The 18,626-nt window shown below is 36.5% G+C and overlaps 1 protein-coding gene across 2 annotated transcripts; it reads right to left on the reverse strand.

The window, feature by feature from the left end:
• Positions 1–2,340: 2,340 nt before the first annotated feature.
• LOC117334993 (heme-binding protein 2-like) lies at positions 2,341–12,382 on the reverse strand. 2 transcript variants are annotated; one of them, XM_033894879.1, is made up of 5 exons: positions 12,257–12,382; positions 6,924–7,106; positions 4,683–4,815; positions 4,134–4,311; positions 2,341–2,600 (listed from the first exon to the last, which is right to left on the reverse strand). In XM_033894879.1, the coding sequence occupies exons 2-5, from the start codon at positions 7,071–7,073 to the stop codon at positions 2,423–2,425; spliced, it is 639 nt and encodes a 212-aa protein (XP_033750770.1). In that variant the 5' UTR covers positions 7,074–7,106; positions 12,257–12,382; the 3' UTR covers positions 2,341–2,422. The 2 variants fall into 2 exon arrangements, with proteins under 2 accessions (XP_033750770.1, XP_033750771.1); XM_033894880.1 differs by lacking the exon at positions 12,257–12,382 and adding an exon at positions 8,082–8,100.
• Between the last annotated feature and the right edge of the window lie 6,244 nt (positions 12,383–18,626).

Raw genomic sequence — 18,626 nt, forward strand, 5'->3', positions numbered from 1 at the left:
GATTGCCTGAGTTATGAGCGTTGCGTTAAGTTTGTAAAGCAACGCTCGGTATAAGTAATACACGAGGCCTAGGGGGCCTGTAACGCTCGCCTGGACATTTCAGTGAATATGACAAAACACTCCCACGTACTATTACGAATACTCTTCGAGTTTAGGATCTACTACTTATTATCCTGCATTACAGTCATCTCTTTCCTTTCAGTAGCGTTTAGCATTCTGGTTCCAAACATTGGATATTTGGACAATCACAGTCATGCATATGATGTGACCCTTGGTTCCTTCAACCTTTACAATCACTGGACTTACAGAAATGTTGATACCAGCATAATACTCATTTGCTGTCTTTGATTTGATTTTTAAAACCTTGTATCCCCTCCCCACAACAGCCAGATATTCACATTACCCTTGACCTTTAGACCAAAATAACCTTAAGCTTTAACTCAGCGACCTTGACAGTTGGTCAGTTGACTTATTGTTTAATGCTGCCCTTTTTTCTTCGTAATATCATAACAAAATATCCATCAGTGAACAAAAAAAAATATCTAACCTTGACATTTTGGCATTTGCATATATTTTTGTGAACTAAACATCTTGGCAAAATCACAAGTAAATCCGTCAATAGATACTAAATTTATCAGCCTGGAACTAAATGTGTAGATGGACAGATGGATGGATGGACGCAGAGATAGAGTGATTAATATAGGGCACCTGTATTTCCGATATGGGACCTATTTAAGACAAAAACATTGTCATTCCTACAAAAAGAAGATTTTAATGAATTAGCTAGATTTCCATTATCAGGCCTTACCCTCAAGGCCCCCAGATTCGACGTTTATATGCTTTCCCTTAACTCAAGGATGGTTCCGACCTTTGGACAGAACCATGCCTTTCAAGCATAAGATGTATTTACACACCAGTCAAATATGAGCGATAAATGCATTGCTTAGTTCCAGAGAAGATTTATATACATATTTATTATATAAATTTGGTATAAACGCAAAGCTCATAACTTTGAGAACCCAGGAAATATACAAAAATATATCTTTTTATAGGAAACGAATAGTTCATTTCGTGATTCTCATAAAGTTGTAATTCAAGCTATTTTATACGCCTATTGAATGGTGGATTGTAGTTGTCCGTCCAGCCGTTGATGTTTCGCTTGTTTTGTCTGCATGTGTCACACATTATACGGCTGTATCTCTATTTCCTCAATTTTTACAAATTATAGTCTATTTTACACGAATTTGCCTTTATTTACATATATGTTTAATTTCACCTGTGGTTACCTTTGCTACGTCGGCAATCTAAGACTTGTGCGTTAGTTACCTAATGATATGTACTAAGATTCGATATTAAGATACGAGGGCTGATTGATAAACGGATTGATAACTTTAGCCCCAACACTAACTTAACATGCAGTGGATATCTTCCTGAACAGCCAAGAAAAGGAGTTCTATAAAAGTGGCATTGAGGCCCTTAAACACCGTTGGCAAAAGTGTATAGATACTGAAGGGGGTTATGATAAAAAGTAATAAAATATGTCCGGACAAATTCAAATCCTTCAATACGACGCTCACAGCTTATCAATCAGCCCTCGTATAACATTTATTAGAATTTCAATGTTAGTGAAATGCTATTTTGATTGTATTGCATTTTGAACAAATTCACAACCAAGAGAAAGATATGTGATACTTGTTTACATGTTAATACATGTACGTCCATCACATGGTAATATTAGAACATATGTCCACATTGTTTTGCCAAGTCATACCTCCAAGCCCTTTCATGATTATACCGAAATTTTAGTTTAACGTGGGACATTTAACAATGTTCATGTCCATCTGCATCTGAACACTTTCCATGTTTACCTACGCTCGGTGCGGTGTGCTCTTCAATATCTTGAAATATCCATGATATAATGAAATGAACGAAAGCGAGTGCCTTTTGTAATTTTGGAAAGTAAGCGAGTGCCTTCTGTAACTTTGAACAATAAGCGAGTGCCTATTGTGATTTTGGAAATAGCGAGTACCTTATGTAATTTTAGAAAATAAGCGATTATCTTTTGTATCCTTAGAAAAGAAGCGAATGCCTTATGTAACTTTGTAAAATAAGGGATTATCCTTATACAACTTTGGAAAATAAGCGAGTGCCTTATGTAACTTTAGAAAATAAGCAATTATCTTTTGTAACTTTGAAAAAATAAGCAAGTGCCTTTCGTAACTTTGGAAATAGCGAGTGCCTTTTGTAACTTTAAAAATAGCGAGTGCCTTTTGTAACTTTAAAAATAGCGAGTGCCTTTTGTAATTTTGGAAAATAAGCGAATAACAGTAGGAACAAAACTGATACTATAGTTGATTTAATGTAAAGCAAATAACAAAAAAGAAGGAAGAGATGTTCGACCTTGGAATGGGCGAAGTTGTAATTATAACACGTGTTCCGTGGATATCAGCCACGCCTCATTATGGACTACATCAGTACTGGATTCGAATTCCGCCAATAGAAAATATTCCTGGTAGTATTTGGAAAGGTTTCCGATAGCGTTTTTCAATATGTCGACCTCATGTTGGCATGTGGAGTGTAGTGAACACCCCACAAAGCGTCTGGAACAGAAAGTCATAAACTATTATCAATTTATTTGTATTAGATTATTATCAAATACTTAGGATGGCTGACTTTCACTAAAATTGTTCAACTGTTGCTATATATTTTTATTATCAGGTGAGTTTATCAGAACAAACATGCATTTACATCAAAAATGATGCGAGTTACATATGACTATATGCTGTGTTATCATACATACGCTTAAAGGGACAATTTGAAAAATTACAAACTTATATAAATAAATGTTAGCGGAGAACACCGGAATACTATACGACATAGAAATATCAAATTACAAGTACACGCGTATTTTTGAAGGGACCACTTAAGAGTAATCACGTGACATTTCATTTATCTACCTAAAATACCACCTTCTCTATCGGCGGGCACGGTGCACCATCTATCAAGTGGATTGACGCCACATTTGTTTGGCTAACTTGAACATATCCGGCTGGGTAAAAGTGATTATCAGACGTTATAGGGCTAATACCAATATATTTTGTTGATGTTAGTGGAAACCATCAAAGTAACATTGAAATATTCAATTAACATACATTATATGCTGTTTAGATGATCAGCTATCAGGTATATAATAATGCACAATGTTAATCTGTTCCAACGTAGAAACTGAATATAGCGAAGTGCAATAGCTTGGTAGCCTACTTCTGAATAGCTGCGTTCTACGTTTCAATATTTCAGTAGGAGCGTATGCATGTGAATATTTTTATGTGGATAAGTGCTTGTTTCTTATAAAACGCTTAAAAGTGATATTAAAACCTCATTTTTAATATTATTTATTTAATCGCAACCCGCAATAAGTCCCCGCTATAAAGTGGAGTCTAATTTGATTGACACATCAAAGAAACAAGCACGTGCACAGTGCCGCACAGTGATAACTTCAAAGGCAGTGGCGATTTACAAAGATTTGCCGTTATATTCCATACATTTCCCTCTCAGGTTGAGTTTTAAAACGTCTTTTAAATACATATTCTGTAATTGTTTTCAAGAAATAAAGTCGGAAAGCCTCTAATTTTGTCACATAGAAACGTGTACTGAAGTTTATTTAGTGATCGGAGATGTGCAGTTTACCGGTCCGTCTGCGGGTAAGCCTCTTTAAGGTCAGAAATCACAGTTCGTACGCGAATATACTTCTATGAAAATCGCCATTAATTCTTCTTTTAAAGCGCCCTGCTTTAGTACAAAGTAGAAAAATGATATCTCAAATTCGCTGCTGTATGGTCACGTAATTAGATATTTTTTCTAGTCAAATCGTAGTTTAAATTATATTTACCCGCCCGATATACGTCTGGAACTCATGGTGTGCTTCCCGTATATTTGTTCTTTTGTCTTTCTGTTATTCAGATATAGCCTCTATTTGTTCGCCGGTAATAGCCTGTTGTAAACGCTGTTACATGTACTAAATTTCCAGTAATACAAACCGTGGATTTGTTTATTGCAAATTGATATTAAGATAATGTATCTTTACTTATCAGTCGACCACACACACGGGACTAGTAGTTCTATTATATACGTACCTCACATATACGTTGAAGGGTGGGACCTCTTGGATGTAGACGGACTCCGCAGTAGGAGTAGGAATATTACCATGGACTGTTGAAGGTATCATTTGTAACATAACGAACACTGTCCCGTTCGGTGCCATGTTTGGCGCCACCCGGAGGATCACGGGAAGGGTCTGGTCTATAGAAACTCCTGGATGTAATATAACAAAGAAAACTGCTATCAAAGGGAAGGCTTAATTTTAAGAATTGCCTATAGAGATTTCTGACAACTAAAAATACTTACTGAAATTCTTATTAAAATGTGATTCGAAAGTACAGTCCAAACATCCCCCCAAATATAATGTTTCCTATAATACCCGTTACAAAGTGATTCAAAAGTCCACCCATGTCAAAATATTTCATTCTTTCGAAACAGAAACAATGTACCTTTATTTGGATTTATAATCTGAATACGCATTTAAACTCTGTCATAAAAAGTGATTAAAAAAAGTTCCACCATCTTCCTTACAAATCTGTAATGTGGATAATTATATAATAATCGTTGTACAGTTGTGTTCTTACCCTCAGTATTTCCTCCTAGGTAGTAACCTTTCAGACGCATGCGCATGTCTAGTTCATCTCCAGGTGTCATTGCCAAAGCGACGTAGTTGGTAGCAATCCATTTGGACTCATCGTATCGACGATATTCGTAGTCCTAGGAAAGTATAGACCGTCAAGCCATAATATCAGACATTACATTTCAAACATCATAAGAAAATGTCTGTGCCATTACCCGATACATTATACATTGTCCATTTTACATGTCCTGAAAAGGTTTTGTAGTAAGAACATAAGATATGGAACCCAAAAATAAAACCGATATCGAATGTAAAATTTTCCTTAGTTTAAAGCTATTGTCAATGTGAACGATCATGTACAATAACAACAAACAATACAGTCATAATAACGAAGTCATTATTAAAACTCCAATCGATTAAACGAGGTCAAAATTCAAACAAAAATCTAGATTTGTATGGAGGCTAACGAAAAGGTCCGAGGAGAATAAGACCATGTTCCTCTGGAGAGTAGGCGTCTTCTGTGTCATAGACGACAGCTGCCCTATAAATCTAGGTCAAACATGGGTTTAGTCACAATATCAAAAATACGAGTTAGGGTGGTGACACTGGAATCACCTGACATAGTTTTACGCATCAAGCTCGTCTGACTTCAGATCGCACAAGGAAGTAAAATATCTCCAAATGAGACCAGGAGGTCGACGATTCATCATGGCCTCAATCAACCTACATGTGCATCTTTCGAAACAATTAGATAAAACTTCTCATTTCAAAACCAAATTTGATGTCATTGCGTAATTGATTGCCTGAAGTTACTGAAATACACCAGGGAAACACCAGAGTCTCTGTACCTATATAACCTTTCCTCAGAATTGCTCCATACCATTCCCTCAACTCATAAACAGGGAAACACCAGAGTCTCTGTACCTATATAACCTTTCCTCAGAATTACTCCATACCATTCCCGCAACTCATAAACAGGGAAACACCAGAGTCTCTGTACCTATATAACCTTTCCTCAGAATTGCTCCATACCATTCCCGCAACTCATAAACAGGGAAACACCAGAGTCTCTGTACCTATATAACCTTTCCTCAGAATTGCTCCATACCATTCCCTCAACTCATAAACAGGGAAACACCAGAGTCTCTGTACCTATATAACCTTTCCTCAGAATTGCTCCATACCATTCCCTCAACTCATAAACAGGGAAACACCAGAGTCTCTGTACCTATATAACCTTTCCGCAGAATTGCTCCATACCATTCCCTCAACTCATAAACAGGGAAACACCAGCGTCTCTGTACCTATATTACCTTTCCTCAGAATTGCTCCATACCATTCCCTCAACTCATAAACAGGGAAACACCAGAGTCTCTGTACCTATATAACCTTTCCTCAGAATTGCTCCATACCATTCCCTCAACTCATAAACAGGGAAACACCAGCGTCTCTGTACCTATATTACCTTTCCTCAGAATTGCTCCATACCATTCCCTCAACTCATAAACAGGGAAACACCAGCGTCTCTGTACCTATATAACCTTTCCTCAGAATTACTCCATACCATTCCCTCAACTCATAAACAGGGAAACACCAGAGTCTCTGTACCTATATAACCTTTCCTCAGAATTGCTCCATACCATTCCCTCAACTCATAAACAGGGAAACACCAGAGTCTCTGTACCTATATAACCTTTCCTCCGAATTGCTCCATACCATTTCCTCAACTCATAAACAGGGAAACACCAGAGTCTCTGTACCTATATAACCTTTCCTCAGAATTGCTCCATACCATTCCCTCAACTCATAAACAGGGAAACACCAGAGTCTCTGTACCTATATAACCTTTCCTCAGAATTGCTCCATACCATTCCCTCAACTCATCAACAGGGAAATGTGTAGCACATGCCGAGACTTATTTGTTACAAGTCAATAAGCAGACTCGCAATCGAAGAATTAAAAAAAGACTGCATTCACTCTGCATTTCAATTTGGTATTTTACATGTAGATTAAAGTTAATGCATATTTTTTTTTCTTCTTCTTCTTTTTTTTTTTTTTTTTATTTCGCTAAATAATTAATCTTGAATCCGTCTATTTATGTCCTCTATTTCTGCCATTATTTATTCAGTGCGTGCGGAGAGTACACTTGTACTTCAGTCGGCTACGAGTGTCGTCACTGAAGTTATCGTCATGTACGTACTAGCACCGCAAAATCCTTCTTTTATTTTTGTCACTGTCAACTTACATTCGTAGATTTTCCCCTGATGACGGTATACGAAGGACAAATGACAGGACTGTGACAGCTACTGCCAAGGTGTGGAATGGTTGATGCGTAATTTCCGGAGAACGTCATCATGGTCAGTATGATGCTTGATACGATCAAAGTTCCGTCCATTGTAAAGACACGGTGCTGACGAGCTACAGAACTCTAGAATGAACAAGAAATGTATTTTATCTATACATTGTATGTGTATGTACAATAGTTGTATGCTTCAACAATGAATTTGTCATGGGCATAAGTTCATAAATATTTTAACCATAAACAACAGATAAAAGGAAATTTTAAAAGATGTTTTCGAGGTTTTGAAAACATTAGTTTCCTTTGTTATGAAGGCAAATGATTGGTGTTTCGTCTATATACAACTGCACGAAAGAATGTGACGGGATCACATTCAACATCTGATCCTTTCACTTGTCTCATGCAATGTATACTAAAATATTTAGTCAGTTATATCGTATGCTTATTCACTTCATCCTTGTAATTGATCAATCATTGATAGGTTCATCATTAAAAACATCCTTAAAGGCTTAATTTTACCTTACAACAGAGCATATTGTATTAAAAATATGAAACATCAATTGCAAACTTTCTTTAATTATATAAACAACATTATTAAGATTTCTTTCTTTATGGCTGAAACATCCACTTTTGCAAACACGTCCTTCATGTAATAATGATTTTTTTCTGAATATCAACAGAGACCATCATTTTACATTAAGACAAGATAGTCTAGTGGTAGAATGCAACGCTATGTGACCGAAAGGTCGATTCATGTAGTAGAGGCTTGGTAAAGGTGTTGAATCATTGAAGTTGTGTTCGAATCGACATAGCTGTAAATGAATATGTGGAAGGGCAGTGAAAGAAATGTCGTGTGCAAGCTGGTAGCGCCAACATGGCACCTCTGGCTGTATGCTCCCCAAGGGGTTGAGGAGACAAGGGTTAATAAGCTGTGAACCGCTTTCAGACGGCTATGCTGCTGTGATATACCGATATTTAAACTCCAAATCATTATAATTATTATTAAGTGTTTAAATGTAAAAAGTCCATCACATGACAATCAATCGGACTGATTTTGTTTTTCATTTCAAATGTTTGAATGTGTATGTATACTGAACAAATTACTTCAGGTGTTCAGGAGTCTTATTTGACAACCCACGCAAATCTATGTCCAATTCGGGCAATGGCAAATAATGAAAAAAAAAAGAAAGAAAAAAAGGGCGCTTCCAATGGAGGCATCAAGCTTTCAATGGGCATCAAATGCTATTACATTATCTTTGGCCCATAAACAAATGGTGGGCTAATTCTTGTTCAGTACGGCTCGTTATATATATCTTCTTTTTTTCACGCCAAGGACGGCAAGGATCTTCCTCAAATCTCACATTTAAGTTTCCCTTTGTCTCTAATCTATGCCTGTCCAATTTTGAGTAGTTTGATTGGAAACACTGTGCCTGACTGTGGCCATCTTCGAATTCATCACTTGGAATTTGTTATTGCTATTTTCAGGAAATATTCATTTGTTACTGTATATAAATTTCTCGAGTCTCCTGTTTTGCGTCTTCAAGGTTTGGAAAGAAAAATAGTCAAACTGTGAACCAGTACACACATTGTTTATATTTTACATAAAACCAATGAACGACATACGATTGTAGGGCCAAGACCACTCGAGGATTTCCTGCTGTCATTGTTTCAATGTACAATTTGTGTCTTTTGAATATTATTAAAAAGATATCAAAAAATGTGGTAAAGTACGTATATATTTCGAAGCCGATTTTGTCCAAACTTAATTTAATAGAAATTTAATATTTCAGGGTTAACTTATAATATTAACTACAAGCAAGGAGAAATAGTGCACCTATCTGGCTGTATAGCCAAAAACAGTACAAATCATATCCCAACTCTCTTGTAGAATCGCGTTTGACAATTATGGGCTATTGTATAGACAATGAATAAAGCCTGCTTATTCATAGTAAAAGTCGATTAAAAAGCCACTTATGTCTCATATGAAGAAGCTATCGGGGAAATAAGCATTGACCCTATACCCTTAAACTTGAGATCCTATCCTTAATTCTGTAATTTTTCGACTATTTGTCTGTTACGTTTATTTTGTTGATGTTACACTAGATATCTATGCTCTTGTTTCTGCGACAAATGTTACAAAAATGTTTTATGGGAAATGTCTTTTTTCGTTTTTCGTTTTTTTTTTTTTTATTGTTTTTATTGAGTTACAGCAATGTTTCAATAATTTTTACTGGCGGTATAGAATTCAGAACAGTAATAAAACCGCATAGTGTAGCAGCTCATTCGACTGAATCCGAAACGAAGAAATTACGACACAAATCACACTGGAGTGCTTATCTTAGTTTGTGTACTCATGTTGTGACAAGTTTCATGGTCATTTTATTATATACATTATAACATGTTGCATGTAGATTTATTATTTACATTGTAATACGTTGTGTCGACGTTTTACTGTTCACATTGTAACACGGTGTATGGATGTTTTACTGTTTACATTGTAACACGTGGTATGGATGTTTTAGTGTTTACATTGTAACACTTTGCATGGATGTTTTACTGTTTACATTGTAACACTATGGTATGGATGATTTACTATTTACATTATAACACTTTGTATGGATGTTTTACTGTTTACATTGTAACACTGTGGTATGGATGATTTACTATTTACATTGTAACACTTTGCATGGATGTTTTAGTGTTTACATTGTAACACGTTGTATCGATGTTTTAGTGTTTACATTGTAACACTTTGTATCGATGTTTTACTGTTTACATTGTAACACGTGGTATGTATGTTTGACTGTTTACATTGTAACACGTGCTATGGATGTTTTAGTGTTTACATTGTAACACGGTGTATGGATGTTTTACTGTTTACATTGTAACACGTGGTATGGATGTTTTACTGTTAACATTGTAACACGTCTGGGTGTTTTACTGTTTACATTGTAATACTTTGTATCGACGTTTTACTGTTTACATTGTAACACGTCTGGGTGTTTTACTGTTTACATTGTAACACTTTGTATAGATGTTTTACTGTTTACATTGTAACACGTGGTAAGGATGTTTGACTGTTTACATTGTAACACGTTGTATGGATGTTTGACTGTTTACATTGTAACACGTTGTATGAACGTTTTAGTGTTTACATTGTAACACGTGATATGGATATTTTACTGTTTACATTGTAACACGTTGTATTGATGTTTTACTGTTTACATTGTAACACGTTGTATTGATGTTTTAGTGTTTACATTGTAACACGTTGTATCGATGTTTTAGTGTTTACATTGTAACACGTTGTATCGATGTTTTAGTGTTTACATTGTAACACGTGGTATGGATATTTTACTGTTTACATTGTAACACGTTGTATCGATGTTTTAGTGTTTACATTGTAACACGTGGTATGGATATTTTACTGTTTACATTGTAACACGTTGTATCGATGTTTTAGTGTTTACATTGTAACACGTGGTATGGATATTTTACTGTTTACATTGTAACACGTTGTATCGATGTTTTAGTGTTTACATTGTAACACGTGGTATGGATATTTTACTGTTTACATTGTAACACGTTGTATCGATGTTTTACTACTACCGATGTTACTTTCTACCTTAAAGTAGCTCCCTACGCCTGGAATACCTGGATATAATTGCAGAAAACAAACATTTAGACGCATGTATGTCGTGCAAATTATTTACTTGAATTATTATTAATTTAGATATCATTAACTGTTTTATAGGTGATGGTAATGGTTTTCCTACCAAACATTTTTGTAATTTGCATATATGATAAAGATGGTCTGAGTACTTTTCTCGCTTCAGGTGACTCATACTTTGATATCAACAAATAAAATGTTCTTTTATTCAATACGTTTACTTAGTAATGATAGTGGATTGCGGTTTTAAGTATCAAATCAGTGATGACATACACGTAGAACCATAGTGAAATACATAAAAAAAAAGAAAACAAAATAAAAAATCAACAATGTGTTGGCTGACATGTACGGACATCTGTAATACCACATAACAAACCTAAATCTGTATACATATATAATTATCTAAACAGTTATCTTCCCAACCACAAGTTACAGAAATGAAACCACCCAGTTACAACTTAGCATATAACGTAGACTTTAAAGGCGAGTGAAAACGAGTCGTATTTTAGTGTTTCTTGTTAAAAGGCGATATTCATTACTTCCATTCAGATGACCCATTCAGTTTTTAGGTTTCCTCTACTCAAAAGCATCTTCATCATATATAAATCGACTGAAATAGCACCCCCCTAGCCCCCCCTCCTCCGGTCATTCCGGATGATTTTTTATGACCCCTATGAAGTAGATATCGAGGAGGCCAACGGTCATCTTTTAGCCCAATACTAAGTATCCTATTATTGAATTTATCTACGATTTGTTTCCATATATAGGTTTCTTCCGTTGATATCACTCGACCGTTCTCATATGACCTTAGTTATGGTGATATATGTTACAAACATCTCAGAACATTGACCTAGCCGAACACCAAACTCCCATGTTGTTGCCATGAGGAAAGCATGGAACTACAGATAATGAGCTCAGTTTTCTGAAACAGCTTTTACAGAACGCCGGGAGTCATTTGTTTTCTTAAAGGTTTACCTGACAAGTTATTTGTTCATATGAGCGCACATGCATGCACCTATACCCACAATCAACAGATTAACCATTAAACATTGTTTCAAGATATATACATGTACGCATTTTCTAAAATGTTACTATTATGTTTACCAAATCATTGTCACCTTTGATGCTCTTCTCAAAAAATGATATTGTGTTGCTGTAAAATTGTATCTATAATTAATGTTTTTTCTATGTATTTCATGTACTTATAATATGCAAAAGGATGAATAAAATAAATTTAAAACTGAAAAAATTAAAAAAAAAACAGATGGCAATTTGATGTCCGATCTCTTCCAATTGATATCCCGCCCGGTGGGGATTTCTCCCGGAATTACACAAAACACATGAACGTGTTAGCATGTAGTATCTATAAAGTTTCATTGTAATGCAACATTCTATCATAATGAAATGTATAGTCATTGTTGACAATAATGAAGGCTACTAAGTCAAAACCGTCTGTTGGCTATCATCTGATGGAATGTGTGTAAGCAATTTGTGTTTTAATATTCTACAATCTGTCAAGGTAATAAACAACTGAAGTTAATGCTTTTCATCAATACAACAAATTTAGAAGTTTAGACTGACATTATCAAGAACAAAAGGACATTGTTACCTTTCGCTGTCTGTCTGAGGGCTGTGTCCACTAACCGCCGTCGTATTAAGTAGAAAACTACTGCTCCCCACTTTTGGTATATATATTAGGGATACTTAAGGAATTTCCTGCATCCAATCTCAAGTTTAAGTGTCAGTGAACAGCAGGATCGAGTTATGGAAGACAAGCGTGAGCAGATAATAAGGCTGATAAAACAAGCAAAGCATTGTACAATACAAAAACATCTAACAAAAACAACATAAAACAATGATATGTAGATGTAGCAGTTGAACTAGACATCGATAAACGGAGGGTAAATACATTTATGATCAAGTATGACATTTCATGGAGAGTACTTATTAGAATCAGGATTTATAAGACCAGGTGTTTCGAAATGATAAACGCATTAGGTCTGAACTCTGAAAATATGCACATTCATAATGTTTTCTGCACAGTATAAAGTCCTATCTTTCTGCTCTATTTATCGCCTAGTAACGTTTATTGTTTAACGCCTCTCTATGCTTTTCATATCAAAATTCATCAAGCTCAACTTCTTTATCCTTTCAGTTACTTCATCATTGCTACTATGCTTATGGCCTCATGGGTCCTAACGCAGAGGTGTAATAGGAGGGTTATTTTCAGCATTGTTTGTTTGTTGTTATTTTTGTGCAGGCTATAGATACAAAGTCAAACCAGGCAAATAGTGTATGGTGTGGACTTCAAGGGCTGTATCGATAATGTAAGCATTGCACTGCTGCTATGGGAAGCAGATTCCATTGTTTTTTTTATATTTGGAAAGAACGTTTATTTGAATGTGTCCTGTTTTAGCAGCTATGTGTGTGTATGGTAAAGGCTGTGTATGTCTCGTTCGGGGGTCTCCGGAAGCGAGTATATGCGAGATGTGTTTGGTTTATAGCTCCGATTCGGTTTAATTTTGTAAAAAGGATAATTCGCGTGTAAAAGCGCCATATTTGTAGAGTTGGCCGTGGTTGTTTTGTTGACCATGTCGTGAGCTGGTGTTATTGTATCTTGTTTAGGTAGCGTGCTGCTCTTCGTTATACAAATATTTTTTCCCGATTTGTTTAATTTTATTTGTGTTGTGTGGTCCCAATTCGAAGAGAAGTATTCGAGAATTGGTCTTATGCAAATTCTTGTGAGCTGTTGTGAGTTTAATTTTAGACTGCCATTTAGAAAACCTAGGGACCTATTGGCATTGGCTGTAATGATGATCTGTTTGTCCAATCGTAGGTAATTTTGTAGTGGTACATGTAAGTTTGCTGGATTCTACTTGGGTGTAATGTGTGGAAATGGAGTTTGAAGTCAAAGTGCATTTTGTTGCGTTTCGTTGAAATGTTGAGTACTTTTCATTTGTCAGGTTGAAATTTCATCTGCCAGTCTGTCTCCTATTATCCTGCTCGGTCAAGGCCATGTTGTAGTTTTTAGTGTGTTGTCTTTGTTGTTTATTGTCCTGTAAATGTATTGTCTGGTTGTGTACTGTATTGTATTCGTGGGAGTCTTTGATGTAGATGAGGAGGAGGATGGGGCCCAAACAGTTTCCCCCAGAAATAACTTGTATTTCATCTGATTCATCTTCATTTAATTCCCTTAAATATGCCCAGTTACGCCATCAGTTCATCTGAAAATTGATCCTGAGCCGACCCTGCTGTGCGTGTTACCAAATACAGAGTAGTTTAACGGCCGATTCATGATGTCTTTCCACGTTTAATCTACAATTTAACTTTAATTTTTATCTAACAGACTAATGTCTGTAAGACGTAAATGATGCTGGGATTTCCTTTGTCTTCGCGGCAGCAACCAGTACATCTGATCGACTTTTGGCTTCTGATACGTGACTTTGATCGCCATTCTTTAAAAAAGCACGTTTGTGCATGCGCGTATGGCATATTGTCCGCTGCCTATTTATAGACAAACTTACATCACTCAATATTTAGATATTTTATTACATGAATGCCTGTTATCCTCACAGTTAATACAAATCAATACACGGAGTTCCTAACAATAATCACAGTAATATAACGTAAATACAATACATAATTAACCACCTAAATAAACAGGAAGACGAATGGAAACGAGGTTGACCTGTAAGGTCAACCGGTGTATACAAAATAAACAACTGGTATAAAAGTACCAGTTACAATACACTACCGGTGTATATGAAAATAACGTAAAATGTTGGTGTTAACAATTTCCATACATGTATAAAGATCGCAGCACTGCATTAGACATTTTCCGTGATCATTGAGTATTCGATTTTTATTGCAATTATGAAAAAAACATGTCATTGATTCTCACAATATATCATCATTAGGCTAAATTTTCTATCATTCGACATTTTTGTTTTGGGTAATCCTTAATTTATATATTCTGAAAACATGGACAGGAGTGAAAGAAATTCAAATTTTCTTCTATTATGCTTTGATTCCCGAATCTTTATGTAAACTGTTTACAGCATAAAAGTTTATATGTGTACCGCGTTGCAGGGGCCTCCGTCCCTTAATGAATGTTTTGCTCGAGTATGGTCTCGTCTGTGAACTCTTGACTGGTGGCCTTGACCAGCAGCTGTATCACCTGGAGTTCACAGACACAAACACCACACATCCACTTGTAAACACTTGTTCTTACACAGAAATGCGGATGTGGTAACTCTACCGCTTAAGGCTCATTTCAATAATTAATGTTACGCCCAAGTGTATAACGGTTAAACAGCTGCTATATAGCATACTATTGTCACTAGAGAATAGTATTCAACAAACGTAAACAATAACATCATGTTGACAGGCCGACTTATCAGAAAATTTAACTTAACGGTAACGACCTAAACTGGGAAGGTACCGGTACTGAACTTTATAGAAGGGAAGGTACCGGTATCGACCTTTATAGAGAGTGAGGGTACCGGTAACGACTTTACAGAGAGGAAAGGTACCGGTAACGACTTATACAGAGAGGGAAGGTACCGGTAACGATCTGTACAGAGAGGGAAGGTACCGGTAACGATCTGTACAGAGAGGGAAGGTACAGGGTAACGATCTGTACAGAGAGGGAAGGTACCGGTAACGATCTGTACAGAGAGGGAAGGTACTGGTAACGATCTGTACAGAGAGGGAAGGTACAGGGTAACGATTTGTACAGAGAGGGACGGTACCGGTAACGATCTGTACAGAGAGGGAAGGTACCGGTAACGATCTGTACAGAGAGGGAAGGTACCGGTAACGATCTGTACAGAGAGAGAAGGTACAGGGTAACGATCTGTACAGAGAGGGAAGGTACCGGTAACGATCTGTACAGAGACGGAAGGTACCGGTAACGATCTGTACAGAGAGGGAAGGTACCGGTAACGATCTGTACAGAGAGGGACGGTACAGGGTAACGATTTGTATAGAGAGGGACGGTACAGGGTAACGATTTGCACAGAGAGGGACGGTACAGGGTAACGATTTGTACAGAGAGGGACGGTACAGGGTAACGATATGTACAGAGAGGGAAGGTACCGGTAACGATCTGTACAGAGAGAGAAGGTACAGGGTAACGATTTGTACAGAGAGAGAATGTACAGGGTAACGATTTGTACAGGGTGGGTACCAGGTAGCGACTTATTCAGAGAGGGAAGGTGTCGGTAACGACCTGAACAGAGAGAGAAGGTACTGGTAACGACTTATACAGAGAGGGAAGGTACCGGTAACGATCTGTACAGAGAGGGAAGGTACCGGTAACGACCTCTACAGAGAGGTAACGATTTGTACCGGTCGGGTACCAAGTCACGATTTGTACAGGGTGGGTACCAGGTAATGATTTGTACAGGGTGGGTACCAGGTAATGATTTGTACCGGGTGTGTACCAGGTAACGATTTGTACAGTGTTGGTACCAGGTAACGATTTGTACAGGGTGGGTACCAGGTAATGATTTGTACCGGGTGGGTACCAGGTAATGATTTGTACCGGGTGGGTACCAGGTAACGATTTGTACAGGGTGTGTACCAGGTAACGATTTGTACAGGGTGGGTACCAGGTAACGATTTGTACTTCGTGAAGGTATTACGTGTAAGAGAAAGGATTTGGTGATCACTTATGATAGTAAGTTTCACCAATGGCACACGGAGTATATCAGTTTGTCTGGTGTTACGTATACTTTGTATAATAATGATAAAAGCTTTTAGGACATGTACAAGTGCATTTAGGCAAACATTTTCGCGCCAACTTATCGTTGTCTCGGGATATGAGGTAAAAGGACATTTTAAATAAGATTAAGTTCGAACAAGAAGTTCACCTCATAATAAAGATGATTTTGACGAAATGATCATCTGATTACGTTACAGTTTTATTACTACAAACTGTAAATTTAATCCCATTTAACAAGCCATTGTCGTGAAGTTTCCGGGTACATATTTAAAATCAGACTAAACACAGGATAGAATAATGAAAATAGAATAAACATTTTGTCACGAATACGACGGATGATCCGGAGAGTGGAACAAATCTATTGTCAGTACGGAGGAATACACTGTACTATGATAATAATGGAGAAGTCGAGAATGAATTAGAAATAAACCTGCATTAAGAAAAATAAATCAATTAAAAAAAAAAAAAAAAAAACATTTATTACATTTAGTTCAGTTCATTACTTGTGCAGGACTTGGAAAAACCTTCTGTATTAGAATCTTTGAATTTAGAAATAAATCTGCATTAAGAAACATAAATTAATTAAAAAAATAAATAAATAAATAAACTACGTTAAGTTCGGTTCATTACTTGCGCAGGACTTGAAAAAGCCTTCTGTATCAGACTTTTAGATACAAACCAGTTAAGTATCCTGTCCGGTTGTAGTAGGTTACGGCATGACGGTTGGGGAATATATCGCAATAACTCGATCTAAGCAGTGAGAGATCAAACAACCATTTTCTTTCCTTTGCAAACTTTTACTAACTTATTTACAGGAGAGTTCCACAAATGGAGACATGTACACATGTGGATGGTTAGAAATAATATATATATACCATATATATAACATCCCCCCAACAAAACAAAAATTGGTCCCCAATTTTTAAAATAAACCATCCAGGTGTGTGTATTTCGATAACAATAAAACAGAGTAATATATAATAAATTAAATCAGGTATTAGCAGCTTACTTGAAACTTCTAAATGTTTCTCTAGTTAAACTTCTTTTTTTAAAACTTATCTTAAATTGTCAACAAATTCTATAGATACAAATGTCTCTAAAATTCAGAAGATCTATACATTGTATTAGACAAACTAGAAAAAACAACATATTCCTACCAAACATAAATCCTTTTCCAAATCTTTTCAAAAACTTTAAATTTCAGCATTGAATTATCAAGGAAAGTCACTATATACAATATGACCATGAGGCTAGTTTTGAACGTTGGTATATATAGGGTATCTGCACTGAAATTAAAACATTGGCATTGTCATCATTGCACATCCTTCATTTCCATTAATCAGTTAGAAATTTGACTGGTAGACTGTCCGAATACTTTTTCCATTATTGACGGATATTTTAATTTTACAGTCCCTAGTTTTGCCTGTCAGGAATGCACAGAGGTCCTTCGAATTTATGGAACAGGTTTCCTCTGGTTCAATAATAGGGGCACTTGTGGAAATCTGATAAGATGATAGAGTTGAGGCTGTCGAAGTCCTGCCATCGGAACACATTTTCTGGTATGTTGCTTCAGTTGGTGTTTCTTGATACTGTGACTGTCGATGATGAGGTGGTGTGTTACACATAGAATTCACACTAGTACATATGGCTCTAGTTGCCTTAACTATGTTCACAGAATTACACTGAGTCTGTACAGAAAAAAAAATCTTTCACAGCTGGCTCTGTCTGTGTCTTCACTGAACTCTGTGTTTTCTGTGGTATCACATCAGATTGCACCTCCCGTTTAACTGCACATGTGTCACAATTCGCACTAGTGTCTCCATGACTTTGCTTAAAATGGGAATTCCTCCATTTCTCAGCCCTGTCCTTATTATGTCGTTTCTGCGAAGGAGATTTAGTTTTCTTCGAATGACGTTTTTTCTTACCAGTGGTGGATTTTGAATTTAATACAGGTCTAGTAACCTTGACAGGGTTTTCCCATGAGAGGTGAAGGGACACTGCTTCATCGCTATCTTGCAGGGAAAATGAAAATTTCAGTACTGAAAAATCCAGACTGTATGTCTCTAAAATCCGTAACACACTTGGCGGAATCATTGTTAACACATGTTTTCAGTTAATTAAATGTCATATTTACAGTTGATTAGTAACTAACTACATGTACTATCACTCTCCTCATGTCCGCCACCTCCACACCACGTGGACGACACGTGGGCGGCAACACGATACAGACAACTGTCTGTTATCACATATTTAC

Source organism: Pecten maximus, chromosome 9, assembly GCF_902652985.1.
Source record: "Pecten maximus chromosome 9, xPecMax1.1, whole genome shotgun sequence".
Taxonomy (NCBI): domain Eukaryota; kingdom Metazoa; phylum Mollusca; class Bivalvia; order Pectinida; family Pectinidae; genus Pecten; species Pecten maximus.

Excerpts from the sequence above, each read along its gene's own strand:
- LOC117334993 (XM_033894879.1), bottom strand. The coding sequence starts at position 7,073 with ATGGACGGAACTTTGATCGTATCAAGCATCATACTGACCATGATGACG. Across the intron at positions 4,312-4,682 it reads CCTAGGAGGAAATACTGAGG|GAGTTTCTATAGACCAGACC; the intron begins GTAAGAACACAA and ends TATTACATCCAG. Across the intron at positions 2,601-4,133 it reads CCCTTCAACGTATATGTGAG|ACGCTTTGTGGGGTGTTCAC; the intron begins GTACGTATATAA and ends TTTCTGTTCCAG.